Source organism: Dermacentor andersoni, chromosome 5 (assembly GCF_023375885.2).
Source record: "Dermacentor andersoni chromosome 5, qqDerAnde1_hic_scaffold, whole genome shotgun sequence".
Classification (NCBI taxonomy): Eukaryota; Metazoa; Arthropoda; class Arachnida; order Ixodida; family Ixodidae; genus Dermacentor; species Dermacentor andersoni.
Window position 1 is genome coordinate 188,990,546 of NC_092818.1, and position 24,917 is coordinate 189,015,462.

At 44.1% G+C, this 24,917-nt stretch overlaps 1 protein-coding gene across 1 annotated transcript; it reads right to left on the bottom strand.

Annotated features, from left to right (window-relative positions):
* Positions 1–6,452: 6,452 nt before the first annotated feature.
* On the bottom strand, positions 6,453–15,902 carry LOC140218636 (acetylcholinesterase-like). Its single transcript, XM_072288477.1, has 3 exons — positions 14,214–15,902; positions 9,913–10,062; positions 6,453–6,642 (listed from the first exon to the last, which is right to left on the bottom strand). Exons 1-3 carry the CDS (start codon positions 15,803–15,805, stop codon positions 6,477–6,479), a joined length of 1,908 nt encoding a protein of 635 aa, XP_072144578.1. The 5' UTR covers positions 15,806–15,902; the 3' UTR covers positions 6,453–6,476.
* Between the last annotated feature and the right edge of the window lie 9,015 nt (positions 15,903–24,917).

Below are 24,917 nucleotides of genomic sequence, written 5' to 3' on the forward strand. Positions count from 1 at the left end.
GTTTTTACAACGCCTCTCGGTCTCATCAGTTTAACAGTCGCCGTAGGAGAGGAACATAATATAAACAACCCCTTTTGTGCACGTGAGACGTTCCAGGCGCATGTGATGCTCTTGGTCATATGAAATTGCCATCGTCGCAGATCTTTCAGCTCTACAATATTTTTTACTGCAATATAAACTATACGGGCACTCCAGGTGAATTTTCATCGTCGTCGTCGTCGCCGTCAGCGTTGCCGAAAAGCTTCGCGTATATTAGTACGCTTTATGTTTATGAATGCCGTATAAGCAATATAAATGCCGTATATTATTGCTATGCTATTGAACCGCGAAGTTTCTCACAGCAGTTCTTACGTTCTGGACTAAATTATTACACAGAATTTTAGAGTGGCCGCCCGCAAATAAATGTCATGAAACATAATATTAACAGCGCAGAGCTTTTATCTTAAATCGCCTCACCATTCCGTGGAATGACGAAGAAAGCTAACATGCCGTCGTTTGCCCTGAAACAGGCCACATTGGGATATTTTGATGAGGTGCACAGTGGCCGTATACATGTTTACATCGATGGACCAGTCATACCTACAAATTAAGCTGCCGCGGTGATGCTTCCACCAAGATCTGTCAAAATACAGCTAAAAACGTCCCATACATCGTCAATGACAGTTGCTGAACTGGTAGCCCTCCGTACGCCTCTTCATTTCATTCAGGAGGAGGAGCCACTACATACATCGTCAATCTGCTGTGATGCCATGGCAGCCCTCCATAGTTTATTCTCATCGCTGCGCCATGGATCACATGAGCAGCTCGTCGCAGAGGTCAGACAAGTCCACCATCGAGTAGTTGACGAAAGACGCGATATTATTTTATTTATTTATTTATTTAGAAGTACTCTCAACTCTCAGTTGAGGGTCATAACAGGGAGGGATGTTACATATACGTTCATACAAGACAGCCAGATACAAAAGAAATATGCACATGCAGTACAGTGTCCTACGGATACAATACAAGATACGATATACAGACTGTAAGACATGTATTCAAATGTTCAACCAGCTGCCGTACGCACACAAACAGAAAAAAGGAAAAAGATAAATGAAAAAGAAAAGAAATACACTTTACAATATCCACATGGTACAGTTTTAGTAAAGAACCTTGATTGCATTTGTAATCAATGCAGTATCAGAACTGCGAACAATTTCTGCAGGCAGCTTGTTCCACAGCTCTATTGACTCTGGGAAGAACCAACAACGAAAGGCATTGGTTCGGGACAAGTACGGTTGAATAGCTTCACTATGATTTAAGCGGGAGCTCAGTCTGCCTGGAGGTTTCAAATACAAATCTTTATTAATTTTTAGTTCGCCGTGAATTATTTGAAATAACGTTTTTACTCTCTGCTTCTTGCACCGATCTTCCAATAATTCAAGACCGCAAGACTTTAACATCGCCGAAACTGAGTCTGTCCTTCTATATTTCGAACAAATAAAGCGCGCCGCCCGGCGTTCCACCTTCCCTATTTTGGCCCACATTACCTTTTGATGGGACGCCCATGCTACTAACGCATATTCTAGGGATGGTCGAATAAGAGATCTGTAAGCCAGCAGTTTAACATCTTTTGTTGCCCTCCCCAGTTTTGCTCTTAAAAAACCCAATTTCTTCTGTGCCGCAGAGCACACTCTTTCTATTTGATTGTGCCATTTTAAATCATGCGAAATAGAGACACCAAGATATTTGAAAGAAGGAACATTAACTAGATTGTAGCCTTGAATATCATACTGAAAAGTAAAAATATTCTTTTTTGCAGTGATATGCGTGTATGTGGTCTTATCAAAATTAATTCGCATTTCCCACTTGTCACACCAACTCCCAAACGCCTGAAGGTTTCGGTTGAGCTTAATATGATCCTCTAAACAAGATACCGGCGCAAAAATCAAGCAGTCATCTGCAAAGAGTTTTATCTTAACAGAACTATCTAAAGCGGTTGCTACATCATTGATGTAAAGCAGAAAAGTGTTGGCCCTAACACGGGCCCCTGTGGTACTCCTGAGTATACATCTACAAAACCAGACTCGGAACCCTCAACGCGAACTGCCTGCTTGCGGTTAGTTAACTAATCTTCAATTCATTTTAGAACGTCGCCATTTATACCTGCTTTGTACAGTTTAAAAAGTAATTTACGATGGGGAACCTTATCAAAGGCTTTGGCAAAATCAACGCATATAACATCCATTTGTTCACGGTTGTCCATAGCTTTGGAAAAATCGTGTAATGTCTCAAGGAGCTTTGCCACTGTGGAAAGTCCCCGTCGGGACCCATGCTGGCATGCGCAAAGGAGGCCATTTGATTCTAGGAAGATAATTATATGTTTTGCTATGACGTGTTCCATAAACTTGCAGCAAACTGACGTAAGGGATACAGGACGGTAGTTATTCATTAGAGTACGATTGCCACTTTTAAATATGGGGATAACTACAGCACAACGCCAGTCCTGTGGCACGGACTGGGTGCTTAGTGATTTCTGAAAAATAATTACCAAATAAAATGACATCCACTCAGCATACCTTTTCAAAAAGCCAGTAGGTATTCCGTCTGGCCCAGAAGCCTTCTTGTCATCTAACTGTAGCAACTGCTGGAATACGCCCCTCTGAGTAAAGTTGATAGCGTCCATGGAACTTTCGCTGAAAGACACCCCATCATCTACTGGAAATGGTTGATCACTGCGCGTGAATACTGAATACTGATATCAGTGGTTGCAGGCACGTACTCAAGGGGGGGCCCCGGGGGGGCGGCCCCCCCCCCGAAATTAAGCGGTATATCCCCCCCCCCCCCGCCCCTATCCGCCCAAGGCACCACTCCTCACACACATTCCTAAAGCGTCGACAAATCAATCTACTCGGTGGTCAACATTTTCCTGCTGTTTACAGCGAAAGCAATGTATGACTAACTTCCGTAGTTTTTTTCGGCGTCCGTTAACCGAAAAAATCATCATGTGGGCCGATCCTGGGTGTAGTGCAAAAAGGGTCCAAGATCAATGGCACATACTCCTGCGGACTCGGGAACCTATAACGCGCCCTTCGGAATCTTCGGGATGGGCCCACATATGGGGAGTGCTTAATGTCTGCTTCACCTCCACCACGGGTCGGCCCGGCATTGCACTACCTACGGGAGGACCCACGTGTGGGGAGCGCTTAACGCCCGCTTCACCCCCGCCGCGGGTGGGCCCGCTATTGCAATATCTTTGGTATCGGCCAACGTATGATGAGTTAATGCCTGCTTCACCTCCACCCCTGGTCGGCCCGGCATTGCAATATTTTCGGCATTGGCCCACGTATGCGGGGGGCTTAACGCCTGCTTCGCCTTCGCCGCGGATCGGCCCGATATTGCACTATCTTCAGGCCGACCTGTAGCGGATGTGAAACACTTTGCTTTTCGTTTGAGAGCTTTGACTGTCGTCAGCTTTCGCTGCCATTCCATCTTCACGGAGGGGAATAGTTGTCAATTTTTTCACTCCTTTTGGATGGCGGTAGTTATCGGCATCTCCTGGGGTGTGAAGGCCAGTTTAGTCATCGATTCGGTGCCCGCGGGCGATTAACTCAAGATGAATTCAGTTATCACCATCTATTGCAGCAGGCAGGGCGTAGTTTATTGTTTTAATTATGATATTTTATTTTATTTATAATGACCAACACAATTTCTATGTCACCATCTATTCAACGATCACGCCCATCCCTGTTGCTTCGTTAGTTCAACCTTCTTTGTTTAGACTGATCCAGGGGCCAGGAAAGGAATTCGGTTCATAGTCGGCTGGTCTGTATGCTCGTGGAACGAGTTGTGGCCGGAGAAAACGCCAGTTGCGTTGAACTTTTCCTTTTGCTTCATTATTTCCTCGAGTGACAGCTCGGCGCGACGCTGGCAGGTCCTCGGAACCATATACCCGCGATATGGTTTAGATAAGGTGGAAAATAAAATATTGCAAAACAGCGTCGATCGTCAGACCCTGCAATAAGCCTTAAACTCATAAGCAATATGACTGTCACCCATTACCTCGTCTGGTTTTTCCCTTATTGTACAGCACTTTTCGTGCAAAATTGGAAACTCGAAACAAGAGTCGCAAGGAGATGAGAAATTAAGCCATCGACTAAGCGAGAAAGCCAAGACAAGAGCCAAACAGGCAGAAAAAGGGAAAATTGTCTGTGAAAATATTTATGGATCAACATCTTGTTATTTGAAAAGGAAGTAGGGAAAGCGCCGCCGGAACTGGAGAATAATTCCGTGTGTTTTGAATGACGCTTCTACAGTTATCAATCGAGCCGCCTGACGTAGCCATTTCCCTGCTGTGCCGATTGGGGGGGGGGGGTTCTAACCTTCCGCGGTGTGCGCAACACGTCTAGAACCACAGCGTCCTGCACTCTACGCGATTGTACGGGACTGGTGACCACGCATCCTTACGCAACCTTCCAAATAACAACACAAGTCGGTTTCGTTACTTGGTAGAGCAGTAAACGAGGGATGGAAAAGAACTGCGACCGTCCGCAAATATACATTTCTCTAAAATTCTTCCAGAGCTAATTCAAAAAACGTTACTAGAAATCTTTATTTTTCACTTTCGCTTATCAACTTGTTCTTGGCAAGGTTCTTCCTGCCATCTTTCATGCGCGAGTCCATTTGATGTGGTTCTTTGTTTGCCAAGTAAAAAAGAGGTGTATGTCACAGGCGTACCTGTGAGGCACACGTTATTTCAATTCTCTTTTGCGGCTTTACGCGTCTTTATGGCAAATGGTGGGCATTATTCACATTTGTACTAGTAAAAGTGCCCTCCACCTCATTTGCATAGAAAAGTTACCTTGGGTAACTTGCTTGGGTAATTGGGTAATTGCTCAAGGGGGCATGAGGCATTCATGTTCTTAAGTGATGGACGCATTGAATAACAGAGGTGATAGGAGAATGTGTGTGCGTACCTGTCGTCACGATGACCACTGATCAGCACAATAAATGTGTTCGTACCTTCGTTCAAAATTCTGTCACCTCCGCGTCGCGCGCTAAACAGCTTTTCTGGTCGACCACCTTCACAGAGTGGAATAGCTCATGATTCTTTTTTTTGCTTTTCGTATTATTTTTTTTTCATCTAGCGCATTCCTTTCGCCCTCCCCTGGTACACGGTAGCCAACGGGGATAATCTCTGGTTAACCTTCCTGTCTTTCCTTTGCCTTTGTCTCTCTCTCTCTCTCTTTATACTAATAAATATTAAGTTCAAAACCACACCGGTACTCAAACCTGAAAATGATGTAATTTTTCCTGACGGGCTTTTTTACTGGCAGCGAGTGTAGTGCGCTGCGTGATGACATTACAGGCTCCACACGGCGGGTTTTTTTAGGGGTGCCAGGAATTTTTATCGCGTCTGCGTTAGTTGGACCTAAAGTCCGAATGTATTTTTTTCGTCTTGCTTGCGAAAATAAAGCAGGAAATATATGTGCGGGCTTTAGTCGGACACGAGTGAATTTCGGACACCACCCGAGGAGTTCAAGCGCGACGTTAATAACCCCCGCCACGTCTGTCTGCTTCATCCTTCGGGCGGACCTGACAATTTTTGTCTTTGCCGCACGTGGCAGGTTCCTGATCTAGCAGAAATTACCTAATTGCTGAATTATACTCAAAGAACATGCTTCGACGTGCCATTTTTAATCGCGAAACGTTTACCTGCTTAGGGTAAAATAAGTTAGACCGCAAAAAGCACACCCGCATACACGCGAAAACCAACATACAATAACTCCAACAAGGCCCCGCAGGCACCCGCAGACACCCCCAGAAGTGATTACGTGTGTAAGTGTGTGCGTTAATGCCGCTGTTACCCCCTAATTTGTTCTACCATAATGAGTTACTAACTAGAGCAACATCAAGTCCTTCTATTTTATCTGCTTCTCAATGCGCTTTCTTGTGTATAACCTTCTTCTGCGGACTTGTACGCTAATGTTCTTTTCAGCTCATCAAGCTTTGTTTGTGCAGGCGGTCACTGGGTAAATGGGTCGGCGCTAGGCGATGCGCACTATTTCATAATTTTTTTTCTTACGTTTGGCACCTGTCTGTCATCAGGATATTGTGTATATATTGCAAGCAAGCGCTAGAACATGTCGATAAGCGAGATTTATTAATTTTGATTTTCAACCGACAACCTGATGGGAAGCTGTCAATTTGAGTTCGTTGAAATGCGGCATCGTTCCCTGGCTGGCTGGCTGGCTGGCGAGTGAGTGAGTGAGTGAGTGAGTGAGTGAGTGAGTGAGTGAGTGAGTGAGTGAGTGAGTGAGTGAGTGAGTGAGTGAGTGAGTGAGTGAGTGAGTGAGTGAGTGAGTGAGTGAGTGAGTGAGTGAGTGAGTGAGTGGAGTCCGGTCATGGTGAAAAATTGCCGAGCACGAAAAGTGGTTGCTTTGTTCACAGAATAACTTGAACACAATATTCAGCATGATGTTTAACATATTTATAAACTAAATACGACAAAGTGTAATAAGAACAATGAACAGTTCCCATGGCAATATCGTAGACGATGCTGATGTAGAAGGCTTCGCTGCTGGCCACTTTTTCTTCGGAGGCGTCGAATTCTGCGGCTCTCTTGGTAGTTGTGCTGCGAGTGGTAGTTGCGTGCTTCCGTCGCTGCACAAAAGGCATAAAGAATTCTTGGCGGGTGCTCTATATATTCAAATCACAGGACGCACCCTGTACCAGCACTTAAAAACAAGTTTATTAACAGCGTGCAGTGGGCTGCTCATTTTCTTCTTAAACACATGGCGCAGAGTTACTAACTACCCGCTCTCAATTTCTGTTTGAACGTGGGTTTTCGTCAACCTTCTGCGACAGCTTTTTTCCTGGTGTCTCTACAGTTCATTTCTGTTCTGTGAAATAAGCTTGAATAGAATTGAACTGTGCCTATGTGATCTCCCTTTCATTTAACTTTCTAGCACAGAAGCTATTAAGAAGTCTGTTTATCCCAATTGTTCATATGTGTATTTAACATCGTCGTTCTTTCAACTCTTCCTTTGTGAAAATGTCCCAGTTGCCGGTGCTGCTAATAAGAAATACTCATGATAAGTATTTATAACAAAACTAGTGGCGGCTTTTAATTCTCAAGTGAAAGTATGTTGATGCCTACTGACTCTGACTTGTTTTTTGTCAGACTGAGGATAGCTCTCAAAATGGCACCTTGAGTTAAAGTCTGCTGTAAAGAAATCCCCAGAAGCAGGTGAGATTTTTCTTCGCTTTACCGTAAAATGAGTGTGCGTCAAGTCGAACGACCTACTATTTTTTTACTTATTATCCTGAATCACGACAATGAGGAGTCTGAGGCTATAATAATTGGAATTTGACTGCAAGAAGACGAGAACGTGTATTTAACTTGGCTGTAGTTTACTGTAATAGCGAGAAAATTCAGTGCTGTCAAATTGAGAGATGCTTGGGCTAGTTGCCTCGAATATATATATGCGCACATGGCTTTCTCAAATAACCAGATGCTATACACAGACTGAACCAGCTGGGATATCGCGAGCTGTTCTTTATCGTACGTAACACCACATTTACGTTTCCATAAATAATGCAGTATAATTTCTGACCCTTTGTAGTTATCTGTGTCGTGATTGAAGTGCCAGTTAGTAAGACATGAAAAATGTTGAGAAACAAGCAGGGCATTTAGACTTTTGTGCAGTGCTGTTCTCACGCCAAATAAGTAAGCTGGGCGTTTTGTTTTTCTGTGTGACGAAGTGTTTCTAAAAGGTATTTCATATTTCAATAACTTATGAACTTGTCAGCCTGCCTACGCAACTGTTCGTATATCAGATGCAATTCAATCAGCTGTAAATAGACGTGTGTGCGCTGCTCTGCCGGTGATGTTTTTTTTTTTAAATTCGAGTGTTGGAATTACTCACGATTGTCCGCACTATGCCTATGCGTAAGTGTACGTGGTGTGATAAGTGCGCACAATTTAACTATATGTAAATTGTGCGTTTATCGCGTTTTACGTTTCTTGTTTCACGATTCACATTTTTTCTTCTATTATGATACCCCACGTACGTATTGTGTCATATTCGTGTAACTAAGATAACCCAGCTAGCAGGCAGTGACTCTGGTACCCACATCTCCTTAATATGCATTCAATAATTAGAAAAAAAATAACCTAAGCAGATCTATGCAAATGTTAAGTGGCCATACATCAACAGTGTCAGCGTAAAGCAGAAACCTAAAAGCCGACAGGAGTCTCCAAACGTAGTTTCTTTAGCTGATACTGGAATCTTCAGAGAGATCACACAAGTTTGTAGAATATATCATGAATACCACAGAAAAGTTCGAGAAAGCACTCTGCCGGCGGCAGTGACACCCATTATTTATGGAATGATTCATCGTAACGTTGGTAATTAATGAGAGAATTGCAGTATCATCACACGCTGTTCAGGATTTTTATCAATATCTAAACGCGATTACATAAATATATTCTAATGGCTGCTTCTGCCATCGTTTATCGAGAACTTGATATTTAATTTCGGGTCTTAAAGATTCACTACACACTCTGTAGGACCCTCAAGAATATTCAAACAAGAGGTACTTAGTTCAGCAAAATTTAAGCTTGGTACGTCCTCTTATCAGCGTGTGGCAATCGTTTAAACTTTGCTCACCGACACGTGCACAAACTGGCGGCGGACGCGTCGGGCGGAGGATGTGGACGAACGTCGTTCGACTCTAAACGATCCAGCCGCATAAAGTGCTAGCTGCTTCTCGATGTTACCTTGAATTCTTGGACTTTAAGTGGCTGATGAGAATTTGACAAGTGAGGTCATATTTCCTCAGTTACTGTGTACTGAAAACCAGATGGCTGGCGAAAAATAACTTCTTCCATTCGCTTATAGAGCGCTGCCATATTAAATCATGGCGCCTTTTGGTTGCGGCAGCCATTACGCATGCGGATGGTTTGGACATGTTAAAAACGTGCCACACATTCTGGCAAAGGAGGCTTACTTCTGTACTAGTCGGAAACAATAATAGCAATGGCGGCAGATTGTTACATCTATCAAAGGTACTTGTCACATAAAGAAAAGCGGCAGACTTTTTTTACCAACTGTCAGAACACATTGAAAAAATGTAGATTCATAGACCTGCTCTGGGTAGTGATTGACTGATTGGAAATATTTGCAACAAGAACTTTATGTTACCGCCTTCTTCGCAACGTTCATTTGTTAAATTAATAAAAATTGATTCTAGGTGAAGTCAAACATTTCCGCTATTTAACAGTTAGCAATATGACGTGGGCCAGTCGCTTGCATTTAACCCGAAAAAGTCCGAGCACCATGCAGCATCAAAGTAAATTAAAACATCGTGTGGGTCCCATTTATTTGTGCCCATGGAGACATATTGGTACGGAGAACAAAGGGAAACGCTAATTGAGTAAAGAATATTTTGTAGGGTAATTACTTATTTAGTATATAATTTGCTGAACGATCCACCACTTAAAATTCCCCCCAGGATGTCCAAAACGCTATTATGGGCTCCCACTGGCTTTCCAGCACTTAAATCAGAGTTTTTAGGTGCCACATTCAGCGTATCAAGACGGATAGGTTGGGCTTTGTGAGGTTAGAAGGGCACGCTCACACAGAAATAAATATATCCCATTGCTCATTGAAAATACTCTTCTAGTGTGCACAATGTCTCCACAAACACTTAGCAGCCCGCGGCATGTTAATTCCATGTTTCAAACACAAACGTGAACGTTGACACCCACGCTTGAAGAACGTTACTTCTAGGAGCCGGGCTTTTTCCTTGTATCTCGACACTGCGGCCAACCTCGCCTTGTCGTTGCGTCCTCATTGCGTTGCCGCCGAGCTTACATAATGCGCCAACATATACCTGTACCTGAAACATAGCTGTAGTAGAGTGGTTCACCTTGTTACGACAGCCCTCTTCCACAAATCACAGATCTCCGTCTTCGACGTTTGCATGATGGAGTAGTTTCGCGGCTTCAGAACGAGGAGCTGACGACTCTCTGCTGTGTATGCTGGCCATTCGAACCCGGCTGAAGGAAACTCTGGTTTGCTGAAAATACAGAGCAAGTGTTTGACTACAGGGTAGCAAGAGGAAGGGCAGCACAAACAGCGGCTAATGATGTGCAGCAGAGACAAACAGCAGCAGAAGATATGCGCATGGTTACGCCTTTGATGAGGCACGCGTCACGCGAGACCAGTGTGAGCTGCTCTGTATGATTGAAGGCTCCTAGCTGATCCATCTCTTGGGTCCTATAGAGTCAACCAAAATTAGAAGCAAAGAATTATTCGCCAAAAAAGCGAAACGGTGCAGGGCCATTTTCGCTGACCGGAACAGTGACACTATGCACTGCGAAAAAAGAAAAAGAGAAATTTGGGGGAAGGCTCTTTCAGCAAAATCTAACGTGTTAGTGTGCTTTGAAGCGGGCTGTTAAAATTAAACATACGTTATAGACGTCGCCCCAGAGAGGTACATAAAATGTTTCGCAGGTACACCCGCGTAACGCACGTTGTAACTGCTGCAGAAGCACTTCCCCACCGGTGTGGACTTCGCTAGCGGGTAGTGGTAAATTAGCATAAATTTGTGTTTTAATTTTGTTACGAAAGCTCTTTTAAAGTGTCACCCGTTCCAATGAAACTGTATTTCTCTTCACCTGGTCGCCCACTATTTCGTGCTCGTCTTCATTTTCCTCTGCTTGCAAGTTTCCTACTTCCGTGGTGCTCCTTCCACATTCACTTAAAAAATGCGGATACTCTATTACTGTAAGTACCTACGTGGTTACGTATGAAATATGCACCGCACATAGCTATACATACAATTTGCATACACATGTATAAACATATCACTAGAGCTCATTCAATCAATGAATAAAAAAATAGCTCTATCCAGACATCTGAAAGAATGCATACAAAAATAGTTGTACCAAAGAGGTCTTTATACGTGCTCAAAATTTGCATTTCTCATGCTTTGTGTGCACGTTTATTGTTATAATGTTAATCTCGACATTCATTTGATGAAAACTATTTGCTTTGTTTATTTTTGTAGAACTGTTCTTCTTTACATAAAATAAATTGCACATTCCTGTTTTTCCGCCTGGCAATACAAAATAATAACGTAAATATGCGCCTTCCAGGAGACGTGGTGATGAATTCGGAGTTTTGGGGGCGCACTTGTTACATTACACATTTGAAAAATAAATAGAAAGAGTTAGTCGTTAGCTACAGAACAAAGTGCACGCTGAAGCAAGCTATGAGGATAATGCATTGCTTCAAACGAAAGCGCAGGGGAGATGGTCGCGGTGAGGCGCAGGTGGTCAAAATTAATCCGGTGTCCCCCGATAGCCCGTGCCTCATTATCACATCGGCATTGTGGTGCTTAAAACCACAGAATTTTGTTAATTTTAACATTTGTCTGGTTAATGAACATAATTCAGACGTGTTTTAAAGTAACAGTGATGCTTCACTCACGTTTTATTCTCAATACAATACGTTCTCGGAACGTCCACTGACGATTACGATTTCACTGGTCCGTATAAATGAATCGTTCTCCTAGTTGCAGCTAAGATCATCCATATGGACAAACAACGGCCGTAACATTGTTGAAACAAGCAGGCTGTTTGTCCGGGTGAGCACAATCCTGCAAAGCTCTTCAACTCCGTGGTAATAGGCGCGGAAGCACAGAGATCCGGCCGTATGCCACGGCTAATTTTTCAAGACTTTTTGAGCGCGGGTTGCAATGAAATCCCCTGCCAAAATGCTTGATTGTATGCACCTTGGTAATTTTTCGTTGAATTAGTGCAGCCTCGTTTAAGTAAAAGGGCCTTCAGCGAGAAACATTTGATACAAGCATTTGCGTGAAAGCTTTACAAGATCGCCTGCCGTCCGTGATCTGGCTAATAATTTAGTGGATGGCCGCCGACACGATAAATAATAATAAGCGTTTACATGTGCGAAATGGGTTCCAAATTCTTCTTCTGATTGGCAGCCGCCTTATACAGGTTTTGCGATTTTTTTATACAGCTAGAGAACGCACTCTTATATCCATCACCGAGTTAGTGATATGTATAGCAATGTGTGCGCAAGGTCTGAGAACGCGCGCACGTATCCTAGAGAGATAGCACCATGATAGCGCTATTCCCCACGGCCATAATTGAGATAACTAAAAAGTTATTAATAATTTAATCATCATTAGGCATATATTATTGACCGAAAGAATTAAACTCTTCAAAGTGGCCCATATATGCGGAATGCCCTGCAGTAGCAGGTTGGTGGATTATTTTGATATAATAGGAACAAGTAACAAAGCATGCGCCAATATACGTACTTGAGAAAATTGATATTATCATCTCACCCATCAGAGCACACTTGCAACATTTATCGCACGTACCACAGGCGGGCGCTGTAACGCTTGTTCGGCCGAAAAAAAAAAATATTTCGCATCGAAGACAAGGTAATCCCCAGCTACCATCTGCGAATCTGCAAAGAGCCTGGCTACTGAAGGGCTCATGGAATTTACGGACGCCTTAATTTTGCGCCAGCGCTTTAAAAGCAAACAGTTGTTCCTTTAGGAAGCTGTCATGTACATCTGCTAAAGTGACGAGTTGCCATGACTTGAACTATGGGCACTTAAAAAGAAGTAAAAGCCATTCTGTGCATTTTGTTATTCCGCCGTCAAAATAAAACCATGTACTGGGTTTTCGTCCTTCATCCGCTTGTTCGTACATTTTGTATAACAAACCTAACCATGTGAAACCAACTAGCCGGCCAGCACATCCGGAAATTCTGAAAGCAACTACGATATGGTTAATGTTGCATCAGGCTCTATTGTTTTCAACTTTCATTTTGCATTTCTGTTGCAACTATAATGCACACGATCAAGACCTGATTGGACAACTACAAAATGAAAATAATGTGAGGTTGCTTAGGGGGCTTGACATATGACCATTATTCAATAAGCGTCTACTGAAGGCGGAGTAAAATATACCACGAAAGGCTGCAGTATAAAGTTACCAGCTGTAACGGAGTGCGGTGACCACTGCATGAACATAGCGCCGTGCGTTTTTTACTGAGCGCACAAACGTGCATAAGACAAAGTTGTTCATGCGCTCTAATGATTAGGTGGTCAGCAATAGATTATACGAAAGCAAGAACGTTCGATGAATATTTATGCTTGGAAGGGTCATTGAGATCGAAAAGCTTGTCCAAATGTCAACCAGCTTAGTATGCGTATTCACAAGTAGTCCTTTGGCACGTGCCTTATTTCTTGGCATGAAACCACGGCAGTGCTGTTGGCACTCGTTGCCGCTTTTCTACTTCAAGGGTATTCCTACAAGCGGCCTTTATATGAGCTTATTATGGAAGAAAGATCCTGGCTGATTCGAAGCTGCAGTGCTGCTTAATTACCACGTTCACGGGGAAATGTGATTTCGCAATATACCGAGGGTGACGCAAATGATGTGACCGCGTTTTTTGGCGTTTCGTGACCTGGAACAGCGCTGTGTGCCGAGTCCCACGTTGGCTCGAGCAGAGCCGTGTACATGCACAGCTGCTGTTTTATGTCAAGACGTTCAACGTGTCAGTCATTGCGCAGACGGGTTGCGTTACCTCCACGGGAAGAATCAGTGATCATGAATGCTAAAACGCTATGTACAATTCTGTACACTTGGCTGTGATACAAAAGACGAGTACTTCATCTCTGTTACCAAAGCAGCAATCAAAAACGCAAAGCACGTATTTACATTGGAATTTAATTACACATTTGGGGTTGCTGCAATAAGGGAGAAAGCGATTTAAATGTAAGGGAACTTTTAAGCTGACCTGATCATTGTTTACAAATTTAAGAAAGTATTGCTTTGTGTAGCTGTGATTGTTTAGTTGACGTCTTTCTAAACACAAAAATCCTTTATGCAGTAACAAATAACGGACTTGTCTTCAAAATAACAGCGTGACAAGAAATAACAGAGAAAATATTCATTTTCGGGAACGCTGCGTGGCACAGTCGAATTCTTCAAAGTTAGCGTTAAGTAACAGAAAAGTCTGCATACTTACGGTCATGCGTTCACTTCAGTTACTATATACTGTATGGTAGTACGATACGGTAATAGACTATGGTGGTGGTGCAGTAGGTACCCGCGTAACGTACGCTTTTTATGCATTCCATGCGATATTCTTAATTTGATAATTTACTTTTGCGAATTAACTTACCCGTTCCGTATAAAGTGGGCGAAAGCTTGGACCATCTCCTTCATGAACATCTCTTCATCCTTTGTGTAGTCCTGCGTCTGCAGGAACCTTTTGCCTACGTTACCCAAGGGTTCTGTGTAGCGTCTTTTGTCTTTCATAAGGGTCAGCGATCCGAGCGTGTATAGCAAGTCTGCGCCATGCGCCACACCCATCCACGCCGGCACGAAGCTGTGAGAAGCCTTGTGAGCAAACAAGTATCTGTACACACGAACTTCATCCATCGCAGCGGCATCGGCAAACAGTTCCGTCGGGCAGTCGAGGAATACGTCCCCGACGATTTCAGCTGTAATGTCCCTGGCTTGCTCGTACGTGCGATTGGCATCGTCTTCACCGTAATACATGTCAGCGAGCAGCCGTGCTTTCGATAACGGCATTTCGAACATCATCGACAGTGCGGCGGCTCCTAGCATTCTGTGCTCGTCTGGTTGCGCATCTGACAGCGCTGGGAAGGCTCTGAGTACCATATTGTAGAACATGGTACCCTCGTTCGCCGTTGTGCCAATCAGGACGTCCCGAACTCCAAATTTTTCCCACGAGCTCGCAGTCATGAACGGGTGCGGGAAGAAAGTATCGTTCTCGATAGGGACAAACCATCGCTGAAGAATGCGCGTTGACTGTATCTCTTCAAACACGCTCGAAGCCTCCGCTTGTCGAAGGCAGTACATTACGTCGCGTAGCTGATCACCTGCGCTTTCGTTAGTGATGTTGGAGCATTTCAACATTGACACTATGTTATTAAAACTGGCTCGCGTGTTGAAGACCTTGTTCAAAATCAAGGAGAAGGGCGCGCCGCTCTGCATAATGGCCTTCTGGAAAAGGCCCACGCTGTGAGAAGACTGTGCATGCAGCGCTACTGACATGGCGCCAGCGCTTTGTCCCCACAAGGTGATCCGGGCGGGATCTCCTCCAAAGTGGGCGATATTGTTGTTTACCCACTTGAGCACAATGTTTTGGTCCCACAGACCCAAGTTTCCTCCAGACTCGGGATCCTGGGCGTCCAAGAAGCCAAACATGCTGACCCTATAATTGAAGGTCACGAACACGACGTCGCCCTCGAGGGCGACAAAGTTTGCGGGGTCGTACAGAAAAAGCGCTGAGTCACCCCACTGAAAGGCGCCGCCGTGGATGAAAACAACCGTGGGAAGCGGCACATTACGGCAGGCAGCACTTTTCCGCGTAGTTGCACACTCCTGGCCTCTGGCTGGCCGCCACACGTTGACGTGGAGGCAGTCCTCTGACGCACCCGAATAGTCGAGCGCCAGAGGGCCAAGCAAGTCGAATGGTACTTGCCGACAGGCGCGTGGCTTTGATGTCGCATTGTACGCACCTTCCCACGGAGATACAGGCCGAGGTCTTCGGAAACGAAGCTCACCGATTGGAGGCTCGGCATACGGTATTCCGAGGAAGGCGTCCACTTCGGTTCCACCAGCTTGGACTCGCGTGCCCACTACAAATCCTGAGTCGATTCGCACTTTAGGAGAGTCTTTCGCAACAACGAGGAATACTGCTGCAACCAGGAGAGAGGCCAGAAGGCATACCTTGACAGCAGTCATTTTCCTCCTACCGGGAAGATCCAGAGCTCACAGAATATTGCTCTGCCTGGTATACGTTACTCTGACGAGAGTTCGCTTTTCGTCCGACACGTGCGGCCATGTAAAGCCTCACTTCCTCGATCATCCGCTATGGTCAAAGTTATATGGCCTTCGAGAAAGTTCAGGCGGAAGGAACGCTATTTACTACGGCGAAAGGGGCACATTTTTTCCGCCTCATAATAGCGTTATCTTCAATCACCGCTCCTGGCACCACTCGCAGATTGTCCTTCGGCACACTTTTATGATTGCTGGGAGCGTTTACCGTTTGTGCGACCAGAGTACCACCGTAATAGCTGAGTGAGTAAGTATTCAGGGTCTTCGGACTATTAACAATAAGTAAAGTATTTCGCTTTCTTGCCACTTCTAGGATCTGCTAATTGCACAATAATTTGTCCTCCCCATTGATAATTTTGAAGAACTCTAAATAAACGAAACGTAGATGCCACAGTCAGATGTTATTGTACCGTCGGTGACTAGAACAGAATACGCGCATTCGCTGAGAGGTCAGTCACCAAGGTCACTCACCGATTCGTACCTCACCTTCGCAGTATATATCGCAACCGCAAGGCGGGCTGCTTGAAGCGAAATGTGTGTGTGCTTTGCGACTTCCGCCCCACCGTCAGCATCGCATAGTTATTTAGTGTCTTCAGCCGACTTTATGCACACTACTTTCTACGAGAAAATGCTTAGGTACACGTACTAATTTAAGCTTGCAGGGTGCGAAACTGAGGGAAAGTTTGTTTTCTCGCGAATTGTCTAGAGCCTGAAGCTAAGGATGACAAGCGCAGTTCACTTGGTAGGCTCTTTTGTGAATCCTTGATTCTTTACTACATGCTTTTTGGGGCACGCTATACTTGGTTGGCCAGAATGTTACTTCACATTACGCGCCATAACCGCCTTTATAACTGTCGTGTACTGGCGTACTCAGTAGACAGAACGTACTAACGTATATTCCTCAGATCACAAGGCCCGAATACACAGGAACCAGGGCGTAGCCAGGGGGGGGGGGGGGCTTATGGGCCTTCAGCCCCCCCCCCCCCCCCCGAAATATTTCTGGCTGTCCATGCGCCGCCGGCCAAAACAACCCCCGGCGCCAGAGATCATGCTCGATTTTGTCTAGAATGTCCTTTTCACGATCGAAAAAACATTTTATCGCGAACATTGCGAAATCGGGCTGTATTTCGCGGCAACGCCCATGCATCGGGAGTCATGTAAAGCAAGGAGACGTATCCAAGCACAAAGCTTCAAAGGCGTTTTAATGGCGAGCGGGCTCGTCATGGCATCTCGCTGAGGCCGCGGAATCGGGAGCGCTTGGATTTTAATTCTGACACTTTATGGCTATAAAGTTCTATGAAACTTTTGATGAGAAAGTTGCATTGATATTTCCAAAGTCGTGCTTGAGATTTTCAATTCCGGAACATTGCGGGCTTAATGTTGTTATGAACATTTGACGCCAAAGGTACATTGACTTTTCTAAAGTCTTAGATCAGAACATACAACGAGACAAGCCAAATCAACATATTGTCAGACAAGTTGACAAAACACGCAGCGAGATACGATGAGACGAAGCGTTGTGGTGGTTCATTTGTGCCATCATGTCGCATAAAAAAATATCAACATTTTTTTTTCACCTACGCCAAAGCATCCATGTCAAGACACTAAAGCCAGCCAGGGTAACTACGTTCTTATTTATTTTTTTCTACTTTGACTTTTATTCGTGAGGACACATTGAGCCTCTTAATTTTTTAAATTCTCGCTACCCTACCCGCGGGCTGCCAGAACCAGCCAGAGCGCATGCGTTTTTCTTGTGTTGCCCCGAAACCACCGCGCGGCGTACTTCGGTGCGCGTGTGGTTTTCTCTGGCCGAGTGAATTTTCACCTGGCAGAGTTTTGGACGCCTTCTGGGTAGCACACGATAAAAAGTAACAATGGTCGCTCACCGCCATCACTGTGAAGACTTGACGGATTGCACCGTGTTCGCTTGAGCGCAACCTCTCCGGAAAGCCTTGTCTCGCCGATGTAAAATACCGAGCACTATGCGTATGGTTCTCGGTGGACCAAGCGTCTCACGTTTTCTTCGATATTCATTCGGTAGCCACATCAGGTACGCAAAGTAGGCATTCAATTGTGGCCAACATATTTTCCTTGGTGTTTTTTTAATTTCCGTGCCCACGCCCCACAAAACAAAACAAAAAATGTTGCGGCGCAGCGAATTGTCACATTGTGACACTTTGTTAATTCTTTTGCGGAAAGCAATCGGCCACAGCACGCTTCGGTTGCCGGATGCTATTATTATATTATTGTCATAGCAATTATATGAAGACTCCAGGCGCATTCCTGCTGTCGCCGTCACCCTCATGTTTCGTATGAAGTCTCAGGGCAATAACGTCGTGACCGCGGGCCGCATGCTGTATGTGCGAGTGAAAGAGTAGGGGGATGGAATGGGTGAGCCGACGATGGTGGCTCAGTCTTGCGTGCGCAAAGCACAAAAGCGGGGAGCAAGCGTGCCGCCTTCCGTCGACGCGATACATCGGATGGAGTGGATGGAATGGGGGCGAGATCTATGATTCTGTGAATCTGTGATTGCGCTACATGTTTTATTTGCCTTGTTTGACGCATTATATACAGTGACTTTGTCTTAGATACGTAGATTTATTGGAGACTTATACGTATATTTAAATATCTTGTTGCGAGGTTTTGTGTATACATGCAGTGAACTTTGTTTCCAGTGACACTTCTTTGACCTTTATCAAACATTTGTATATTCCATTGTATCTTCGCATTTCTAATGAACGAGGGCGAGTTAAAGGAAAGTGAGCCTACCCACCCCGCGCAATAATGGTTCGGTTAATTATCTGCGAGGCATGCGCGTAGCACACAGGCATCTTTCATTTACAAAAGTGACACGCAGATGTGAGAGTAAATGTTCTTTAATGCTCTCATACACTGGATTGAACATGGTTGCGTGACGTAATGGACGCTTCAGAACTTGAGCAGCGGGGTGCCGTGAATGTTGTGACAGCTGAAGGTGTTTCCCAAAAGGAAATTATTCGGCGTATGGTTGCCGTGTACGTTGAACATTGCATTTTATTGGTCACTGTGAAGCATTGGAGCAAAGGGTTGAAAAAGGACGTGAAAGTTGCAAAGACGATCCAAGACCGGGCCAAAGCCATCGTGCAATAACCCCCAACACAAGTGCAAAAGTTGATGAGCTGATGAGACAAGAACGGAGGATAAACATCGATGAACTGGCAGAGCGTGTGACCATCAGTCGCGGTTAGGTTCACACCATAATTCATGAACATCTCGGTCATCGGCTCTTGTGTGCGCAATGGATGCCCAAGATTTTGAACCACCGCCAGAAGAAGGTTCTGCACTGCCTTGACTCATCTGATCCGGTATCACAATGAGGGTGACGACTTCTTGTCTCCAATTGTGATCGGGGACGAACCATGGTGCCACTACTACGAGCCTGAAACACGACGGCAAAGCTTACTGTGGAAACATTCGAATTCACCGCCCCCAAAGAAAGCAAAGGCTGTCATTCCCGCCGGAAAGTTGTTGTTTACAATTTTTTTTCGATTGTCAGGGGCCATTACTGATAGAATTTTTTTAAAGCCGGGGAGACTATCAATCGTTTCCGATATTGTGGAACGCCGGATCGGCTGCGTGTAGCAATCAAGAACAGCCGACGTGGAAAATTGACGAATGGGGTCATCTTGTTCCACGACGTGGCTATGGTGTTGGGCTGTGTAGCACGAAGTCGCGGGATCAAATCCCGGCCGGATCGGCTGCGTGTAGCAATCAAGAACAAGCGACGTGGAAAATTGACGAATGGGGTCATGTTGTTCCACGACGTGGCTATGGTGGCTATAGCACGACGTGGCTATCAGAAAGTGGTTTTGACACGTAAAACCCCATAATTGAATTTTTAATTTTTCCATAATGCTCGTCCCCACCTCGCTGATGTAGTTAATACAAAACTGGCAAAGTTCGAATGGGAAGCACTGCAACATCCGCCATACAGCTAAGACCTGTCGCCTTGCGACTTCCACATTCTGGGGCAACTGAAAAAAAAAAAACAGCTTAAGGGAAACAGATTCGTGTCGGACGATGACGGGAAAGAGTCAGCTGCAGATTTGTTGAAGCAGCAACCTAAGGAGATTTATGAGACGGGAATCACCCGACTCGTTAGTCAATGGGATAAATGTCTAAATGCTCATGGAGACTACTTTTAAATTAAGTACCCCGTTTGTCATATATTTGCATTGGCTCACTTTCATTTGACTCGCCCTCGTATATCTTGTAGAACGGCTTTATATAGGTGCCCTCTGTTGGGACAATAATTTCGGTGCAATTACTCACGATACACGACCGGTGACAGCTGCTCCTGCGTAACACATTGCAATAAATGACAGCGTCATTGAGATTTTTCACTGGCCGTTGCATATGTGCAAAAATGTAAACAAGGTTGTTGAATGACAAAGTTTCATTAACATATTTGTCCTCAACTTGTTAATTTCATGGCCTTTACATTTTTCATATCAATGTCATGCACTGCTTTCCTGGTTTCGAACTGATATAGTTGTAAGGATCGTGTGATATTTTCTTTACTTGTTAAATAGACAAAAACATCGAAGCATTGATATCAGTTATGTTGAACACAATTTCTGGCACATACGAGTATATCTTTTTATTAAAAAATACATATATTACTTGTTTTGACACAGCGTAGCGTTCAAGAATTCGTTTGCAGCATCTTTTGCAATGGCAATGCAGTTAATAATCATGTATTTGATCTCTCGACAAATTGTTTAAGAGGAAGCTTTTGCTCGGGCCCAACTCCGACGCGGCCTATTCAAATAAATGTAAAACGCAGAAACGCTTTTCTGAGATAAACCCTGGATCCCTTTTAATGTAATTTGTTGAATTTGAGAAAGTTAACTTCTAGTATCTGTTGGAAGGGGAAGTTCGATTTAGGGCCTGAATTTTGTTCAAAATATTTTGAAAAATTTGAAAGTGCGAAAAGAATAGAAGCACGACGTTTACAAACTAAAAGCTCTTCATCGAAAACAGATATCGCGGTTCTTCAAACCACATCTATTATAATAGTCAAAGCGGTCAAATTCAGTATCTCAATTTGTATCTTACGTGAATTAGTTACGCACGCACGCACGCACGCACGCACGCACGCACACACACACGCGTGTGCATTTAACGAGAGCCTTCTTTATTGGAATTCTTTCCTTGTGTGTTTACGCTGCCAACGGTACCCTGCTGTGGCGAGTATTACCATGTTAAGGAAAGCAAGGCCGACTATTCCAGACTGCATAAGCATCTTAATCTCCATACAAACAGCTCTTTCACTATAGACAAAGAATGAGGCTGTCCATGGGTGTTTGCATTGTAGAGTTATAGATACTATTCCCTATAGAACATCGGACGCGAATGCCAACAACCAGCCGCGAACTTCGGGTCACGTTTGGCAGCTCTCCAAGACGCCGACACGGCCGACGCTCCTACCCTTCTACGTGTAATTGTTGCAGGTGGCGACCTCTCGTGAGGTACGGGTGCGTTTAAATGCTCCATTATTTGAGACGTCGATGCATAGATGGCGTCTCTGCAGGCTTTTCAATTTCACTTTTTCGCATACGTTTTCGAATAAAAGACAGTCGTGTTCACCATTAATATCAATCTTAGATTACATCCTGGTATTCACAATGTTAGCAAGTTTCAGCCGTAACACTGCACGTTAAGAAGCGTCACTTATTAATCGGCTAAATGGAGCTTTCCGAGCAAACAGGCAGTTTGTTCACATACCAGGAATTCTTCGGAGAGTGCACATTACCGCGGCTTAGAAGAAAATGTACCTCTCCCTGAGCGATGTATAGCGTGCTGCACTACGTAACTTGTCACGTTTTGCATATGTTCTTCTGCGAGCAGTTTCGGGCCCAACTTCAACAATACTCTTCTTAGTTGCGCGTGATTTAAGTTCTTGTTACCCAATAGTGCTGTACTAAGTACCACAAGCTGATGCACTAAGTGTCACGAATTGTTCTTAATATTGTTTGTGTATACCCGATCATATGCACTGCTGTGTGTTTAGTGTTTATCGTTGTATAGCATGTAATACCTTATTACATGCTATACAACAATACCTTATTACATGCGGGCGCGCGCGCGCATGCACGCACGCACGCACGCACGCACGCACACGTAGTGAGAGAGAGAGAGAGAAAGGGAAAATATCAAAATATCTACAGAGATTCCACAGCTACCTTAATTCTACACCAGAAAAGTAGGAAGATACCTATAAAGAAAGGGGTCAGAAAAGGAGACACAATGTCTCCAATGCTATTCACTGCTTGCTTAGAAGAAGTATTCAATATATTAAACTAGGAAGTCTTAGGAGTAAGGATCGACGTCAAATATCTCGGCTATCTTCAGTTTACAGATGGCATTGTTCTATTCAGCAACACTACAGACGAGTTACAACAAATGATTGAGGACCTTAACAGAGAAAGTGTAAGAGTGGGGTTGAAAATAATACGCAGAAGACCAAAATAATGAAGAATAGCCGGTCAAGGGCACAAGAGTTCGGAATCGCCAGTAAGCCTATAGAGCATGTGGAGGAGTACGTTTACCTAGGTCAATTAATTACAAGGAACCCTAACCATGAGAAGGAAATTCGCAGAAGAATGAAAATGGGTTGGAACACATGCGGCAGACATTGTCAGCTCCTGATTGGAAGATTACTATTATCATTGAAAAGGAAGGTGTACAATAAGTCCATTGTACCGGTGCTGACATATGGGGCAGAAACTTGGAGACTGACAAAGAAGCTTTAGAGCAAGTTAAGGACCGTGCAAAGAGCGATGTATCTTCGATTTCCGTTCTGTTTCCTCACAAAGCAAGCAACCATCTCGGTAAAGAATATCAGTTGACACGGTTGCTTCGCATCCATTTTGATGCAACGTCCTCTTAGTTCCCTTTAATTTGCACAAGCCGTCGGTAGGAGGCAGGGAAGAAAGCGTGCGAACAAAGCTACATTTGAACAAAGCTTTTGTTTGTATTCGACCTGTGCGCTTTCTCAGGTCAACAGTCGCTCTCACTCAGCAGCAGCTGTATTTACAGCCTTTTGAATGTTTGAGCGGCAACGTTCCAGCGCCGTGTTACTCTGAGTTTCGGCTCTTTTTCTTTCTTTAACAAATGTTGTGACGCTTCTGTGCTGACATGTTCCAGTTGAGGGCGTACTATTTATATCGTGGAGTGCACTGACTTGATTCATCATAATGATCATCATCATGAGCCAATTTTATGTCCACTGCAGGACGAAGGCCTCTCCCTGCGATCTCCAGTTGGCCCTGTCTTGCGTCAACCGATTTCAACTAGAGCCCGCGAATTTCTTAATTTCACCGTTTCACTTAGTATTCTATCGTCCTTACGTGTGCTTCCCTTTCTTGGTACCATCCCGCAACCCTAATGGTCCAACGATTATCTAACCCGCGCATTACATGACCTGCCCAGCTCCATTTTTCTCCCTTAATGTCAATTAGAATACCGGCTGCACTCGTTTGCTCTCTGTTCCAAACAGCTGTCTTTCTATCTGTTAACGTTACGCCTAGAATTCTTCGTTCCATCACTCTTTGCGTGGTCCTTAACTTGTTCTCAAGCTTATTTGTCAGTCTCCAAGTCTCTGCCCCATATGTCAGCACCGATAAAATGCGCTGATTGTACACCTTCCTTTTCAATGATAATGGTGAGCTTCCAGTCAGGAGCTGACAATGTCTGCTCGTTGCAAAGCTAATTGGTGGCCTTGCAATTGCAGTGCCTGGTAAGGGCCGATTTGCGCTCGAGGCGCACGTCACACCACCCGCCTGTCCGCACGCATGTGGTCGGGTGAAAATTTGGAGATTTCGCAGACTGGTACATATATATCGGTTTACACTGCATGTGCGAGCCCAGTGTATGCCAAAATTTGTGAACCACTGTGAGAAATATTCAGTTGCGGCAAGCGGGCGGTGTCATGGCTCAAGCATAAAGCGGCCTTTGATTAACCAGCCCTAAGGCCGGGCTAAAGCTGTGTAACTGGTGCGCGGCCTGCACAGTACTCCGCTATTACACTGGTAAGGTGGCGTAGCGCAAGCAGATTTTCTCGAAGTGTGTGGACGTCACCGCACGCTCACGTAGTCCAGTAGAACCTTTAAAAAGATTAGTTCTAACAGTTTACAAACGTACTGCTTTAAACATTTTCGTAGCACTCGGTCAACAATTCGCCCCCGAATTGTATTGGAACGGTGAGTTAAAACAAAAAGTTTGATTCCTGAGTATGTCATCTATGGACATTAATGTGTGCTAGAAAAATTTATCAAAATCTCTCAAGTTACTTCCCATTCTTAATATCTTTCGGCCAGCAGTACGAGCTGTTGATGTGCTGAGGATACACGTCCTTCAGAAAAAAAATATTTTGATCATGTATAGTAAAACATTGTTTACACAAAAGTAACAATCCTTTTGACGGAGTATTAAAGTTGTTATTTAGACAAAAGTTAGAAGAATATATGTTAACGGTGTAGTTAAAATATTCTTTATACAGAAGTAAGAAGGAAGTCTTTTAACGGTCGATATAAAACATTCTTTATGCAATAGTAACAAAAGTATTTTGACATTGTACGAACAAATGTTCTTTATACAACAGTAAGAAGGAAGTCTTTTAACGGTGTATGAACAAATGCTCTTGATACAAAAGTAAGAAAGCAGTCCTTTAACGGTCTATTTATAATATTCTTTGTACAAAAGTAAAACGGAAGTCTTTTAAGGGCGTATTTGAAATATCCTGTGCAGAAAAGTAAGAAAGGAGTCTTTTGACGGTGTATTTAAAACATTCTTTATGTAAAAGTAAGAAAGAAGTATTTTGACATTTTATGAACAAATGGTACTAGAATGTAAATGTAACTATACTGTTGGTAAAGTAAATAGAAAGTCGGTAGAATTTCTACATAATGCTAATAGGCACTTTTGTAAGGCAAGATATCATCCGCATTCTTGGAGCAAGATACTGCAACCAATTTTA

What these genes read in the sequence shown, in the direction of transcription:
- LOC140218636 (XM_072288477.1), bottom strand. Translation starts at nt 15,805, where the DNA reads ATGACTGCTGTCAAGGTATGCCTTCTGGCCTCTCTCCTGGTTGCAGCA. An exon ending in GCCCACTTTATACGGAACGG is followed by an intron (nt 10,063 to 14,213) that starts GTAAGTTAATTC and finishes CTGTATTTTCAG; the next exon opens with CAAACCAGAGTTTCCTTCAG. An exon ending in AAGAGGGCTGTCGTAACAAG is followed by an intron (nt 6,643 to 9,912) that starts GTGAACCACTCT and finishes CCTTTTGTGCAG; the next exon opens with CGACGGAAGCACGCAACTAC.